The sequence below is a fragment of the Spermophilus citellus genome (assembly GCF_964194105.1).
Source record: "Spermophilus citellus genome assembly, chromosome: 1".
NCBI lineage: Eukaryota > Metazoa > Chordata > Mammalia > Rodentia > Sciuridae > Spermophilus > Spermophilus citellus.
The window spans coordinates 202,005,979-202,021,095 of NC_138182.1; the positions used below are offsets into that span (position 1 = coordinate 202,005,979).

Genomic DNA, 15,117 nt, shown 5'->3' on the forward strand with positions numbered 1-15,117 from the left:
GCCAATATTTCTTTCCCTCTCAAATGCTTCAACAGAGATGATGAAAAATAGCAATTCTAGTCTCATTTCTCCTTCCCACTCTCTGAAGGATGTGGCAACATGTAGTGGAATCCTCAAAAATAGGTATTAAAATGACTGATGAAAGAAGGGAAGCTCGGGGCTTGTATGATCAGCTCCTGAAAACTTGAGAGGATGATGAGGTGAGAATAATAACTTTAAAAAAAACAATTCTGCCAAATATATAAAAAGAAAAAGTTCCTTTTTACTCAAATCATTTTTATCTTTCACATTTATTTTTTCCATAATATAAATTAACAAAACAGTATAATCAATAAAAAGAGTAGACCAATCTGCCAACAACCTTTGCTGAAGCATCTTTGACAAATATTTCCTAAGTGTATTTTCTAAGTGTGCTTACTAGATTTCTGGAAACTATACTAGATTCTGGAAACATAAAGAAGTAAAATGTGATTTTTTGGCTTTGACAAATATAAAGATATAATAGAGATATTTAAAAAACAGGATGGGAATGTAATAGGATACAATAAGAACCAAATACTTTTGACACAACAGTGCAGGAAGACAGGCATCAGTCTATACTTCTGACTGAAGTTTGCTTGGGCTGGACTGGGGTGGGGTAAAGGTCTACTTGGGAGATCTCCCAGAGGAGCAATATTTGTGTGGGCACTAAAAGGTAAGGGGGTGGAGCTTGCTGAGTATAGAGAGGGCAGAGAATAGTCCACTCAGAACACAGGAGGATGTTTATGATTTCAGAATGTGTTTCAAGATGTTTAGAAAACTGGAGAGGAATCCTGTCTGTGCTTGGTGTTTTGGGGAGAGGAGGCAGGCAAGGGGCAGTATAAGCCAACTCTGAGATCTGCTTTGAAATCACAGAAGAAAATTATTGCATTGTATACTACACAATGAGACATTTAACAATGAGAGTCTGTAGTTTTCAGCTGTTGTGTTTTGACCTATGCTATGATTATGCTTAAGGCATACTGCAAGTACATTATAAGTAGCAATAAAGCACAGAGTTGTGGAACAATTTACTTTTGAAATACACCTGAGCTCACGAGGATGTCATTTTCACTCATGTGTATTATGATATGCCTTCTTGAGTTAAGAAGATAAGGCAGAGTTGGCACACCTGAACTGGTATATAACACGGGGCATAGTAGTGGATCTGAATGGAACTGTAGATGAATAGCATGAATTGTCTATCATGCTTGATTGTCAAAGCAGGAAAAAGGGTTGTAAACTGCTGCCACAGGCAATTGGGAACCACACAAAAGGTTTTAAAGCATGAGGTGGCATGATTAAAACTATATTTTTTAAAGTTAACTCCAGAAATAAGGTCTAAGAATTACAATCAGAGACAACAAGATAGCTCAATGGATAGATACATCATTTCCCCAAGAAAATGATTTAAATAGTTTGAAATTGCTTGAGATACAGGTTGTACTTTGTTCATTCTCAGCTTGGTTATAGTGTGTCTATTTAGTTGCCACTCTGTTATACTCACTCCCCAACTGCAGAAACTTCTGTTGGTACTCCACATGATTCTCAAGGTTGGTGACAATATAGATACTTAATTACTTTTATGAGAGTCTCACATCCCAGAGCCATTACAACTAGGTAGAATTCTTCCAAGGCAGGAATCACATCTCAGTGTTTGGTCAACAAATCTTGCACAGTGCTTGGCCACAGTATGGCCTAATAAATGGACTAAACTGAGTCTATGCTCCAGTCTCTACCTGTTTATGTTGTGAACTAGTATTTACACACCCTTATTATCTTATAATTCACTTGTATGGCCACTATTCATTCCTAGAACAGAGCTGATGATAGTGTGAGGATACTGAATAAAAATGTGAATTGTTTAATTACTCTCATTTAATATCACAGAAATGTATCACAGCTCCTGGGACCTTTATGTTCAGTGTTCCACCAAACAGTACTGGGTGCTAAGTACTCATGAAGGTGCAGAGAAACTAATTCTGAAAGAATATGCCAATGTCACCAAAAGTTCTTTGTTCTGGGACCAAAAATGGAATTCATAAAATATTGGAAGTAACATGTAAAGAACTTTAATATTGTTGTGAATTTTCAAACTATCAAACACCCCTTAACTGGTTAAGAGCTTGAAAAGTCTGCAAAAAAGCATTGACACATGGATTGTTTTGAGCCTAATTATACCTGTTATAAAAATATTGGTTTGTTACATAAAAGAATAATTTTTGGTTGAAAAATTTTCAGGGAGGAAAGGCAGTGTGAACATCTAGAACATATTCATTAAAATATCAACTTTTGATAGATTTTCAGTATGGCAAAGGTGATGTATAAGGAAACGTGTGAAGTCTAACACCATGAATAATCTGGTTATTTTAGTATCAAATATATAGAAAAGTTATTGAATTGTATTTGACTTTATTTAAAATACTTGAAATTTATTAAGATTACCTAGCTAAGAGTTTAAAATTTATAGAATATGGGTATCCTTATTTGCCAGAAATTCTAGATAGCTAAAGGAGAACCCAGTTCATGTTCTCCTCTATCCTAGCATTATTTTCTTTCTTTCTTTTTTTTTTTTTTTTGGTTAGGCAATTCAAGGTTATTACTTTTAAGATTAAATGATCATGAATTAAGTCTGTCATTTAAAAGAGTGGTATAAGTAGATGGAATTAATACAACTGTTTTTCCCTTCCCTGCTTGTCACTACTTGAGAATCACACAACACTATAATGGTATTGGAATCATCCTGTCATTTTCTCCTTTGATAGGAAGACAAGTTTAGCCTTGAGCCAGACTTCAGACCCCATCATCAAGAATGATTATTTTAAAATCTCCAATTAAGTAAAATTTCAAATCCTTACTGAAAAAATTACACAAATTTTTCCCCTATCCTTTACTTAACACTTTCAATCATGGAGAAATTAAAAATTCTAGTTTAGTTTCCCCTTAGACTTTAAGAAACAAGTCAAAACATGACTAAGTTAATTCTGTAGATTTACAGTTTTAATTTGGAAATTAAATACAAACTTCTTACATATGACCTTGGGCATCAAACACAGTCTCTTAAGTGTGAGCTACTTTAAATTCAGATGGTAAATGATAAGATTAATTAAAGCTTGATCACTTATATTTTAAAATCTGGTTTTAAAAATTTATTAGAAGAAACAATACTTTTAAAAAATAAGATAAATTTATATAATCTATTGATCTTAGTGGCTTTGATATAACTTCATTGTGATTTCTAAAAGATGAAAAAAAGTGAAAAAAATCCTGAGATTTTATTTATTTATTTTAAAAAATATCTTTATTTTATTTATTTCTATGTGGTGCTGAGGATCAAACCCAGGGCTTCACACATGGTAGGCAAGTGCTCTACCTCTGAGCCACAACCCCATCCCCCTCCTGAGATTTTAAAATGGTGTCATTTTTCAACTGATATATAACAATTTTTATAACAAGTTTAGTTTTCCTATAAAAATTACTTATATTCATTATAAATAAAGGTAAATGTTTAGCTTCATATTATGTCATATATTTAGAAAAAAATTACTATTGTGAGAAAAATTAAATATTACTATTAGAATTTCATCAGTAAATCACTAAAAAATTGTACACTTTCCAAGAAAGATTAATGTTACTGATCAATGCTGCTTTCACATGAAATTATTAATAAGCATTTGAAAGGGCATTCATTTATCTGTGCTACATAAGGACTGGTAGAGATAGATGAAGTAAAAAATATATAATTTCAAACCCAGAACTATGACAATTTCAATGAAGCATCTTTGACAAATATTTCCTAAGTGTGTTTTTTATAGGGCATTATACTAGAATTGGGAAACACAAAGAAATAAAATGTGTTTTTTGGCTTTGACAAATATAAAGATATAATAGAGATATTTAAAAAACAGGATGGGAATGTAATAGGATACAATAATAACAAAATACTTTTGACACAACAGTGCAGGAAGACAGGCATCAGTCTACACTTCTGACTGATGTTTGCTTGGGCTGGACTGGGGTTAGGTGAAGTTCTGTTTGGGAGATCTCCCAGAGGAGCAATATTTGTGTGGGCACTAAAAGGTAAGGGGGTGGAGCTTGCTGAGTATAGAGAGGGCAGAGAATAGTCCACTCAGAACACAGGAGGATGTTTATGATTTCAGAATGTGTTTCAAGATGTTTAGAAAACTGGAGAGGAATCCTGTTTGTGTTTGGTGGTTGGGGGAGAGGGGGCAGGCAAGGGGCAGAATAAACCAACTCTGAGATTTAAGCCTAAGGAAAAAGAGCCTGATAAAATTACTGGAACATTCCAAGCAAACCCAAAATGTAGTGGTTGCTTTTCCTGCACTTGCCAATTTTCACTGAGTAAAGAAAAGATGCTTTATTTTGATTAGGGATTGTTATTAATCAGAAGTGCCAGCAATAACCATAATTAAGTAGAACTATAGGAGAAATATTTATCCCGAAGACAAAAAGAAAACAAGAAATAATTATAATTTTAACTTAATGAGGAAGAAGTGAGAAAGAGAGGTGAGATTCAACCAGGGGCTCAAAAGCATTTGCAGAATTAAAGTTTCTTTCATTGTAAATGAAATTTTAATTTTGGTCAAACGGTTTGGCAATTGACTGAGTAAGCATGATCAAAAGTCATCTACATCTATAGTTATTATAATTGTAAACAAAGATGATTAAATGAAAATTAAACTTCCTATGTATCTATTATCTATCTGTCTTTTCTGTATAGTTTTTATTTTTGTGAGATGCAGAATAACAAAGTGACTAAAAAATAAGACTCAGGAGCCAGTCTGCCTTGTTTTGCTTCTTGGTTCCTTAAACTATGGAACTTGGGCACCTTTCTTTGCTTCGATTTCTTTCTATCTAAAAAAGGTTTATAAATAGAGTTGTCGGGGGGATTAAATGAGTTAATGAATCTAGAACACTTAGCTGGGTTCAAAGTAAGTGCTATGTAGTTGCAAGTTGTTACTTGCTTCCTCTCCAGAGATGAAAGTTCAACCAAGAAAATGCCTTACTTTATCCTAGGAATTCTGTGAGACTTGCCCAGTAGTAAACATATGACTGAGAATGAGATAAGAATGGTCTCGAAAATAAATGAGTTGTTCATAGGAATTAATGAAAAAGCTCAATGTATCATAAGAGTAGACCTTCTGAGTGAATCCTCTTACTTGATCAGAAGTGTCACAAATGCAATGTAGTTTAACATCCAAAAGTTAGCAGTATATGCTGAATCAGTCTTTTATAGTTAATAAATAGTAGTGCAATAAAGCCTTCCTGCTAGAATAGCTATATCTAGTTTTTCATTGTTTGTTCAATGCTAGAATAGCTATATCTAGTTTTTCATTGTTTGTTCAATAAGCCCAGTTTCCAGAAGGCAACTAGTAGAAAGACAGCTAAGATTTTATTTCTGTTCAATCAATTCTATCTCAAAGTAGATATTAACCTAATAATGGCAGTAATTAAACTACATGAAGGATAAAAAGGAATGCATTTGTTGCCCAGATAACCAAATTGAATATTTCTACACTGTACATCATATACAACATGCAAACACCAAGATAGATCAATGTGAGTGATGAGAGATGGGAAGAGCCACAAACTTCCATCATGATAGAACACTGCCAAACACTTTCTTAAATTACTAAAGTGTGAAATTTTGCAGCTTTCCTATACCCTGCAAGAAAAATATTGTTTACAAATACTACTTAAGATAAAGTAATTAATATTTATACTTTGGTATTTAATTTTTGGATCTCAATTCAACATGACATTAAGGTAGCAATAATCATCGTAAGTATTATTAAAGTGTCATAACATGTTATAAATGTTTTTTATTTTTCACTGTTAGGAAATCTTTCCATATATGTTCATCTGAACCCCACTCAAAACCTATGAGAATTGTGCTGTTATAACCCTCATTTTGTAGTTGGAAAACCTAAAGATTAGAGAATGAAGCAAAAAACAAAACTTGCCAAGGACACACACAGTAAATGGTATAGCTTGAATTCAAAGCTGGTAGAGAGCCTGGAGTCTGCTACATTCATTACACTACCTCCTTGAAGTGGGTTCCAAATTTTATCTTGGTCAAATGGAGAATTGGTTGGGGATAAGCTGCATTGTTTGTGGATATTTGTACTCTTAGGGACACAATGAAAACATGTTGTGCAAAACTGGAAACTGTCTCTCCACTGTGCTCATTATGAAGCTTGGTGCTCAATGATATTCAACCCTAAATCATGTGGAGAACCCAACATTAAAGGCAGATGCCAGGATATGGAAGCAAGTAGAATCCTGATCAAACTAAAGGTTCACAAAATGGCACTGTTTTTGAAACTCTCACGTATTCCTGGGCCTACCATACAGAATCATACATAGAGTTTTGAGCTGATCCATTAATAGCGTCTCTGAACTGTAAGTTAGTCAGCTGGATAAGATATCATATTGCAGTTCCAACTGGTGAACCAGTCAATGAAATCTAAAGTGCCATTGCTAAAACACCTTTGGGACTGTGCTGGTTCCATGAATTGGGGACATAGAATTGGGCCCTAAGTGGAAGCTTCCAGTTTTTAAGCAGTGAGGATCCAGAACTCCCAGGAAGTATATCTGCACTGAGGAATCAAGTTCAATTCTACTGAATTATAAGGAATTAGAAAGTGCACATTGGAATTCATAAAGTCCAATTTTAAATTCAGACTTGTGACCTCATTCAAATAAGTCAATGTCTAAAAATATATCTCATGATATCTGAAATTACTATGAGCTATAATAATATCAAGCCACACAATAGTCTTATATTTTTGTCAATAAAATTTCATATAAAAAGTTACTTTCCTCTTTTCAGTTCACACAATTCCTTATAGAAAATTAGGCACTCAGAGACAGAAAAAATTCTTCCAGACCTTTAGGGTCCATTCTCAGCTTTGCCTAGTGTATAAAGAAAAGGCATGAGGAAAAGGATGAAAGATTATTCATCAAACTTATTCCCCTTGCCCATACCCTCAGGAATACACATGAATTAGACTACCTATATATATATATATTCTTAGGGCTTTACATGTGAATAACTTCCTGCATTTTTATTTTGCAAAATGGAAGGGTCAGCTTTCCTTTGGCTTACCCAAAGGAGTGACACAACGTCAAATAAAAACTTAGATATTGCATTGGGCAATAATAAGCAGTGAAAGCAAATTAAGAAAAAGTCTTAGGCTAACTAACTGTGAATTTTGATTTATTTATTTATTTATTTATTTATTTATTTATTTATTTATTTATTTATTTATATGTGGTGCTGAGAATCAAACCCAGTGCCTCACACATGCTATGCAAGCACTCTACAACTGAGCCACAACCCCAGCCCTACAGTTTGCTTTTTTGCATTTAATTTTTAAAAACTTTTGGAATTAGTGAAATAACATTAAATAAGTCATTTCAGAAAAGAAACACATGCACATTTTCTTTACAAAGTTAGGATTTTTGCTATGATTTTGATTCATTAAAATCAGATTCATACATATATGATAAAAGGCAACTAAATCCTGGAGAAACATTTTCTCCCAAGCACCTCTATGTGTTTAACCTGGAAGATACAGGAGATTTGGCATTTTTTTTTTCTTAGAAAGCAGGTTTCAAGTTTTAGAAAAAATATGCCCTATGTCAAATTCTGATTTTATACTGATACTAGTGATGCTTATGAATATCCATGATATCATTTCAAACCCAAGAGTAATAAAGACAAGTCATGGAAAAAAGTGTGCTACAACTATAGTGTTTCACACATGAACAGAATCCTATTCTCACAAAGAAGCCTTTTTTGCCTTTTATATTTCCATATTGTTTGGGTTAAAAATTCACTATGTTTAATATAGATCAGACAATCCTGTGTTTATGGAATGGGCACTGAATGATACACTGCACATCTTAACACTGAACCTTACAGGTGCCATCACAGGTGCCAATTCAGTTGTCATCTAAATTTTACTTAAAGACCTTAGGTGATTCTCAGGCAAGGGGGTCCAGGGACCATCTCTTGAGACACAGTTTTATTAGACAAATTTAGGATAAGTTAGAGCAGGGCTGAACCTGTTTAAATGTGAAGTTAAAAGTCCAAGTTCCAGTTAACATCTCAGAGAAACCATTAGACGCATCCCAAAGGACAATGCTTGAAACTTCCATGTGAGCAAAAGGCGCTGTATGCTAATTTTTTTCAATTATAAATAAAAATCAGCTGGGTGTTGAATAATTTATGGCTTCCTGCAAAGCTGAATTTGAAAACATCAAGCTGGCAGCCAGTGCCATTCCAGCCCACGCATGGACAGCTGCCATACATGCATATCCGTTACTTTTTTGGAGATTATCTCCACATGCTGTATTATCTGGCTTTCCACATTAGCAGGTAACATGAAACACAATATCACAGAGGCCACAATACAATTAAAGACAAAGATGAGGCATCTACAGCTCGCCCGTACAGAAACCTGAAGGGAATAAGGTATTGTCCTCTAATTATGGAAGCCAATCTTGGTTAGAAATAAAGATAAATCTGATAGTTATTGACTTACTGGAGGTCCCTTCAGAAATAAATATGCAATTAAAATAGCAACTGATAATGGAACTTGAGAAATCAAAGTCACAAAATGGTTACATTTTATAAGTCAGTTGGACTAGAATGTTGAAAGTATAAGATTCCTTTGAGGGAAATTTAATTACTGTTAAAGAAGATAGTGTATAAGCATCGCATACACTGGGACTTACATGTGAGGTTTTGAATTTTCAATTTCTTTCCATTGAGCAAAATGGAAAATGTTGATTTGTTACCCTGAATTTCATATGCCACCATCCCCCAAATGATCCAACTATTTTTGGTCCTTATAGCTCTGGTTCACCTAAGGAACAGACACTGAATTCGCGTAGTATTGGAACATTCCCCACTTCAAAAAAGAACTCCTCAACAAAGATAGTATCTGATATCTTAAATCTGAGTAATATTTTCTCTAAAAAGTCTTTTTCATTGATGATTTTTCACCCATACATTTTTATTCCCTTCAGATTTTGCTAATGTGGATTGTAGCATTTTACACTTAAAAAAAAAAACCAAAAAAACAAAAAACAAAAAAAAACCCTAAACGCACCTCCTGTGTGTTCTGGTTCCCGGGTACTTTCACCAGGCAGGGGCTGCTGTAATGAGAAAGCTCTGCTCTCTGCTGGCCTCAAGTTAGATTCTAGTCTGTGGAATTTGTGAATTCTGTCTCTGACAAGAACAGAATTGCCCCTTTCCTCATGTTCTGCACCCTCTCTGGCATCAGACCGACCAAGATCCTTTTTTTGGACTACGTTTGCAATCTCAGCTACCAGGTCTGATTCTGATTCTGCCTTTTCTGTAGGATTATATTTGTGCACATGAACAACATCTTCCCTTTCTCCTAGCAGCTTGGAAAGCAGTGAATAGAAATCACCTGTGGAAAAGAGAAGAGATAAAGAGGTGGAGGGTTGATGAGATTGTAAAATTTACAAAATTTGGTGCCTTAAAAATATCAACTCTTGATTCTTCATAGTGAGAGACAAGGTTGCTTTCAACAAGTATAGGAAAAAGAAAACAAAGAATTACTCAGTGGAAGAATAATATACCTTCACATTTCAATTACCTTCTACTTCTTTCTGTCAAGAGTACACATATTATGCCTATTGACATATTAGTCAAAACAAAATAGTGCACATGTGATTTCATGGTACAATTCAATCAACAGCTTTCACAGTATAGTTTAATTGATATGAAAGTTAAGAGTTCCTCAGATTTGTAAAATAAAATACCAACAGCTATGTTAGAGAAAAGATATCTTTACAGGCAAACCCTGTGAAGGTTTTTTTTTTAATTCTATTAAAGTTTAAGCTATCAGAAAGAATTATATATATATTGTTTTCCAAGAAGATCCTGTAAAATACAACAAAATATCACATATGTGTTCATTTGGCACTTGGTATACCAGTTTTATCACTATTTTGTTAGTAATGCTACTGCAAATCATTCCACTTGTTTCCTCTAAATAAAAAATGAGAGAATAATTTTGTAAGCAAAGAACAGTTTGAAGTTAGTTTGAAACAAAGGAGAATATGTTAACAAACTAAAACCAGTAGAATAATTTGCCACTAAGTGTGTTTTATACTTTCCTACATAGATAGTAAGGAAGAACTTATTAAATAATAATCCAATTCCCCCACAACAATTATTTATCAAATATGGTCACAGATAGAAAAATGTCTACAGAAAGTTCTTGAATCATTTTAACCTTCATCATTTACATCTATGGCTTTAAATCTGTGTTGAATGGGAAACATGAAATCATTCTATGGTAACCTCCAGTTCTTCCTGTCCTTACCCTCACCCTGAATTAATTACTGCTAATGAAGAAATTACTTATGATTATAGAATCCTATTGCTTACATTTTAATTACATTAATAGCACCAAAATATAACATTTATAAAACCTGTTTTGTGGATATTTGGAAATAAAAATGGTGACTGGTTTAGCCATGATACATTCCACCAAAGAATATATTAAGAAATTGGTGCAAGGGAATATGAAGTCTTTCCAAAATGTTTTTTATAAATTCTGTAAGGTATACATATAGTCATACTTATTCCAAGTAGGTTTTCAGTTCTTGCCCATGAAATCAGCTTATCCCAGGTGAAATATTCAATCAGAAAATAATTACCAACTAATAAGGGTAATTTCTGTAAAATGAACAAAGCAAATTATAACTCAACCAAACTGGTTAGGCCACAGGTGGCATCCTGCCTCTCAGAAGAAAAATTAATCCATTACTGCTAAATTCTCCTGCCCCACATGCTAAATATAAACAGTTTAATACACTTGTACAATAAGAAATTTTATATAGAAAATAAGACACAAGGTAATTTCAGGGAGAGATTTAAAAAAAGAAAGCATAGTTTAAAAACTTGATTAATGTCGTGGGGCTAATACTGATGCCAGAATACAGGCTCAGAATTTGCAGTCCTTCAGCTTTGTTAGGAAATGTTGTAACAGTGGTGATAAAATACTAAATGCAGATCACTCCAGTTTCTTTGAAATTGTCATTACAATTATCACTGGGTTAAGAAAGCAAACGCGGTTAAAACAATGTAATGATCTTGGCTGCAATGCAAGTTGCACTGAGCTTATGAGAGCATAGCTCCGAGCAGAATTTCTATAAATACCTCTTTACATAGGAGAAAGGCCACTAGATGGCTATCTCTTAATTCTCATATACAAGATAGAAAATTGCTTTATTTATTATTTTTATTTTTTACCCCTCTTTAGGTTTATCAGCTAGATGGGCAGATAAAATACTGAAATGTTAACCATTTTTTCTTAAGTATATTAAGATCTTTATTTAAGAAACACCTCTGAGGAATACAACGGATGGAGCAAAACATGAACTAAGGAGGTTGGGTGACTGATCTCTGTACCATCTCTCAACTTTTTCTGTCTTTTCAGGTTATACTCCAGCTATCTTGGAATTCTACTTCCTTTAATGTCAACTTTGTTTCTTCTTCCTGGATAACATGCTGCCACTCATCAACTAGCTCCTCAACCTTCAGTTCTTGGGAGCCATTTAGCCACTTATATCCAAAACACCTTCCTGACAATTCAAATTAGGGGTGTCTGCTGTGTGTACATAGAGTACTCAGGTCTTTCCCTGTACCCTTTTATTTTTGGTACCAGGGATTGAATTTAGATGCACTCCACCACTAAGCCACATCCCCAAACCTATTTTGTATTTTATTGAGAGACAGGGTCTCATTGAGTTGCTTAGCACCTTGCTTTTGCTGAGTGAGGCTAGCTTTGAACTAATGTTCCCCGAGGAGCTGGGATTATAGGCGTGCATCACCACTCCCAACTTTTCCCTGTACTCTGAATTGTCCCCTGCTAGTCTATATTTCATACTTGTGAAACCCTACTTAGTAGTTACTCTGTACCTTTAAATAAATTTCTTAACCTCAAATATAATAACTATATTTGAGATTTGTTTTGTGGATTTAAAGGTAGTTAATGTAAAATACCTAGTCCTGGGCATACCGTGATAAAGCAGGTACCACTAATTGTAGCTTCTTTGATTACTAATTAAAAAGACAAACTTTAGTTTCAACATGTATCTGCTGCAAACTATGGCTTATCTAAAATTTTAAAGTCAGTACCTATTTCCTAGTCAAATATTGAGATATTCTTTTTGTTTCTTTGTTTTTCTCTACTGAACTTTATTTTATTTTTTGGTATTTTTCCTTTTTAAAATTAGTTCTTTTTTGTTATATATAATAATAGGATCCATCTTGACATCATTATAAAAGCATGGATTCTAATATAGTCCTCAGTACTTCCCTTTTTCTCCCCATCTCCCTCCCCCGTTCCCTCCCTTTATGCTACTGATCTTTCTGTTATTGTATTATAGTTTTTTAAATTAGTATCTTGTGTATCTACATGATGATGAAATTCACTGTGGTAAATTCATGTATGTACATAGGAAAGTTATAAATAGGCAAAAAGAAAAAAACTTCTTTTTAAAATTTATAGCACTCTATTTTCTCAACAGGTCACTATGGCTGCTATAGTTATTTGCTTCTTGACTTTGCCTAAGGAGCCATTGTATCTGTACTTTTTTCATCTATTACAGAGAAGGAACTATTCCTACTATAGTGTTCTGGATGCCAGCCTTGCCCCCACACCCTAGTCTTTCCTATGTGCTCTCTTTTCTAATACAACTTCTCTGCCTCACTTGCCTCACAGACTATAAACACACTCACTTAAGGCTTATCTTGAGTGATGTGGAGGTGGGGAGAGATCCTCCCATGATATAACATATCTTTCAAACTCTTCCATCTTGCCATTTCCATTACAAATTCCAGCACTGTACGAAAAAACCTTTCTGTGATAATAAAAATATTCTATGTCTGCCCTTCCAATATTATAGCCACCAGCTACAGGGGGTTACTGAGTATTTGTAATGTGGCTAGTGTAACTGAGGAAATTCTAAATTTTACCGACTTTTAATTAATTTAAACCTCCATGCGTGGCCAGTGTCTACTATACTGGAGAGTGAAGGGGGGCTTTTTGTTTTCCCTGTCCTCACATCCTCTTTCCTCCTTAAATAAAGACATTTGCTTTTATTTCCTTCTTCACCACTATATGGCTTCTTCATGAATGAATCAAGAGATCCACTCAGGTTGCCAAGTTTCAGCCCAGACTCAGCAACTGCCAAAGCCAAAAGACTCATCACCTCGACCAACTGGAGACATGGAGGATGGATGAGTCTCCATCAGAAACTCCCCTTCCACAGTGTTCTCTCTCTCTCTCTCTGGACACAATACCTTTATTTTATTTTTGTGGTGCAGAGGATTGAATCCAGTGTCTTACATATGCCAGGTGAGCGCTCTATCACTGAGTCACGATCCCAGCCCCTTCCACAGTGTTCTTTACAGAGCTCTACCAGCTATCTTTTCTTCCTGTTTTTCTTTTGCCTATCAAAGGAAAAGGTTGGCATTGCATAACATCTATTTTTAGCATATTTCCCCTCCTGGCTACAGTTTCTTTTTACTAAGTAATCCCAGTCACTCACAAGGCTTAAACTACCACCTCCAGGCAAATGGTGTCAAAATCTGGAGTTCTTCTAACACCAAACTGTTACATAAAACTTCTGAAAATTTCCACTTGCATGTCTATTTCACAGGCGTATGAATTTATTATGTATACAATTGAGTTCTTTATCTTCTCTCCATATTTTTTTTAAACATAGTATCTCTCCCAGTGACAATACTGTGTTTTGAGCTGATCAATCCAAAAAACTGGATCTGGCCTCTTTCATCAGTGAATCACAAAGTCTAAATTATGCTGACTTGTCAACATGATATTTTCTTTCCCTACCAACTGTACTCCCTTGGAATTCTTATTATTCTTCAACTAACATACTGAAAGACTGGTCTCCTTCCTCATAACAGGTTTCTAGTCTGATTTAGAAAGTAAAAACCTTCTGGAATGATATAAAAGCTACTTTAACCAGGCATGGTAGTGCACACCTTGTAATCCTAGTCACTCAGAAGACTGATGCAGGGGGTTTGCAAGTTCCAACCCAGACTCAGCAACCTGGTGAGACCCTGTTTTGAAACAAAAAATAAGAAAAGCTGGGGATGTAGCTCAGAGGTAGATCACCGTGGGTTCTGTCCCTAGTACCATAAACAAGCCAAGACAAAGCAAAACAAAAACAGATGCTATGGAACTAACTTGTGATTGATGGCACCTTACTTTTTCTGATTTTCTGGGTTCTATTCCACAGATAGTTTTTCCTCAGCTCTGTCAATGTATGTTTTTCTGGATGGTTATCCCTAATTCTGAGACCCACTGCTAAGGCAACGATATAATGTATTTTCCAAACTGGAACACTTTGGAAAATACATGTGAAAAGGGAAGGGTGTTATTCATATTTATACAAAGAATAAAATGGGGCAGTGCTAGGAAAACTTTGGAGTTTCTTACCACACCTATTATTGACAAAAATAACATATAAAAAGTACTTTATAGACCAAGGAGTGGGATAGCTGGGTCAAATGGTGGTTCCATTCCAAATTTTCTAAGGAATTTCCATACGACTTTACAGATTGGTTGCACCAATTTACAGTCCCACTAGCAATGTACGAGTGTGTCTTTCTCCCACATCCTCACCAACATTTATTGTTGTCTGTATTCTTGATAGCAGCCATTCTGACTGATGTGAGATGAAATCTTAGAGTAGTTCTGATTTGCATTTCTCCAATTACTAGCGATGTTGAACATTTTTTCATATATTTGTTGATCGAACGTATATCTTCTTCTGAGAAGTGTCTGTTCAGCTCTTTAGCTCATTTATTAATTGGGTTGTTTGTTTTCTTGGTATCCACAGGACTTAAAATCAGCATACTTTAGTAATGCAGCCACATCAATGTTCACAGCAGCTCAGTTCTTGAATCATTTTAATCTTCATCTAAACTGTGGAAACAATCTAGATGCCCTTCAACAGATGAATGGATGAAGAAACTGTGGTATATGTACACAATAGAATATT

At 34.6% G+C, this 15,117-nt stretch overlaps 1 protein-coding gene across 10 annotated transcripts in view; it reads right to left on the reverse strand.

Annotated features, from left to right (window-relative positions):
• Positions 1–15,117, reverse strand: part of PAM (peptidylglycine alpha-amidating monooxygenase) — a 295,529-nt gene that overhangs the window by 37,717 nt on the left and 242,695 nt on the right. For 7 of the 10 annotated variants that reach the window (XM_081293032.1, XM_081293034.1, XM_081293033.1 and 4 more), the window contains one exon: positions 9,159–9,482. The exons of the other annotated variants lie outside the window; for them this stretch is intronic. In XM_081293032.1, coding sequence (XP_081149158.1) covers positions 9,159–9,482 — 324 coding nt within the window. The remainder of the gene's footprint in view (positions 1–9,158; positions 9,483–15,117) is intronic. 10 annotated transcript variants of the gene reach the window in all.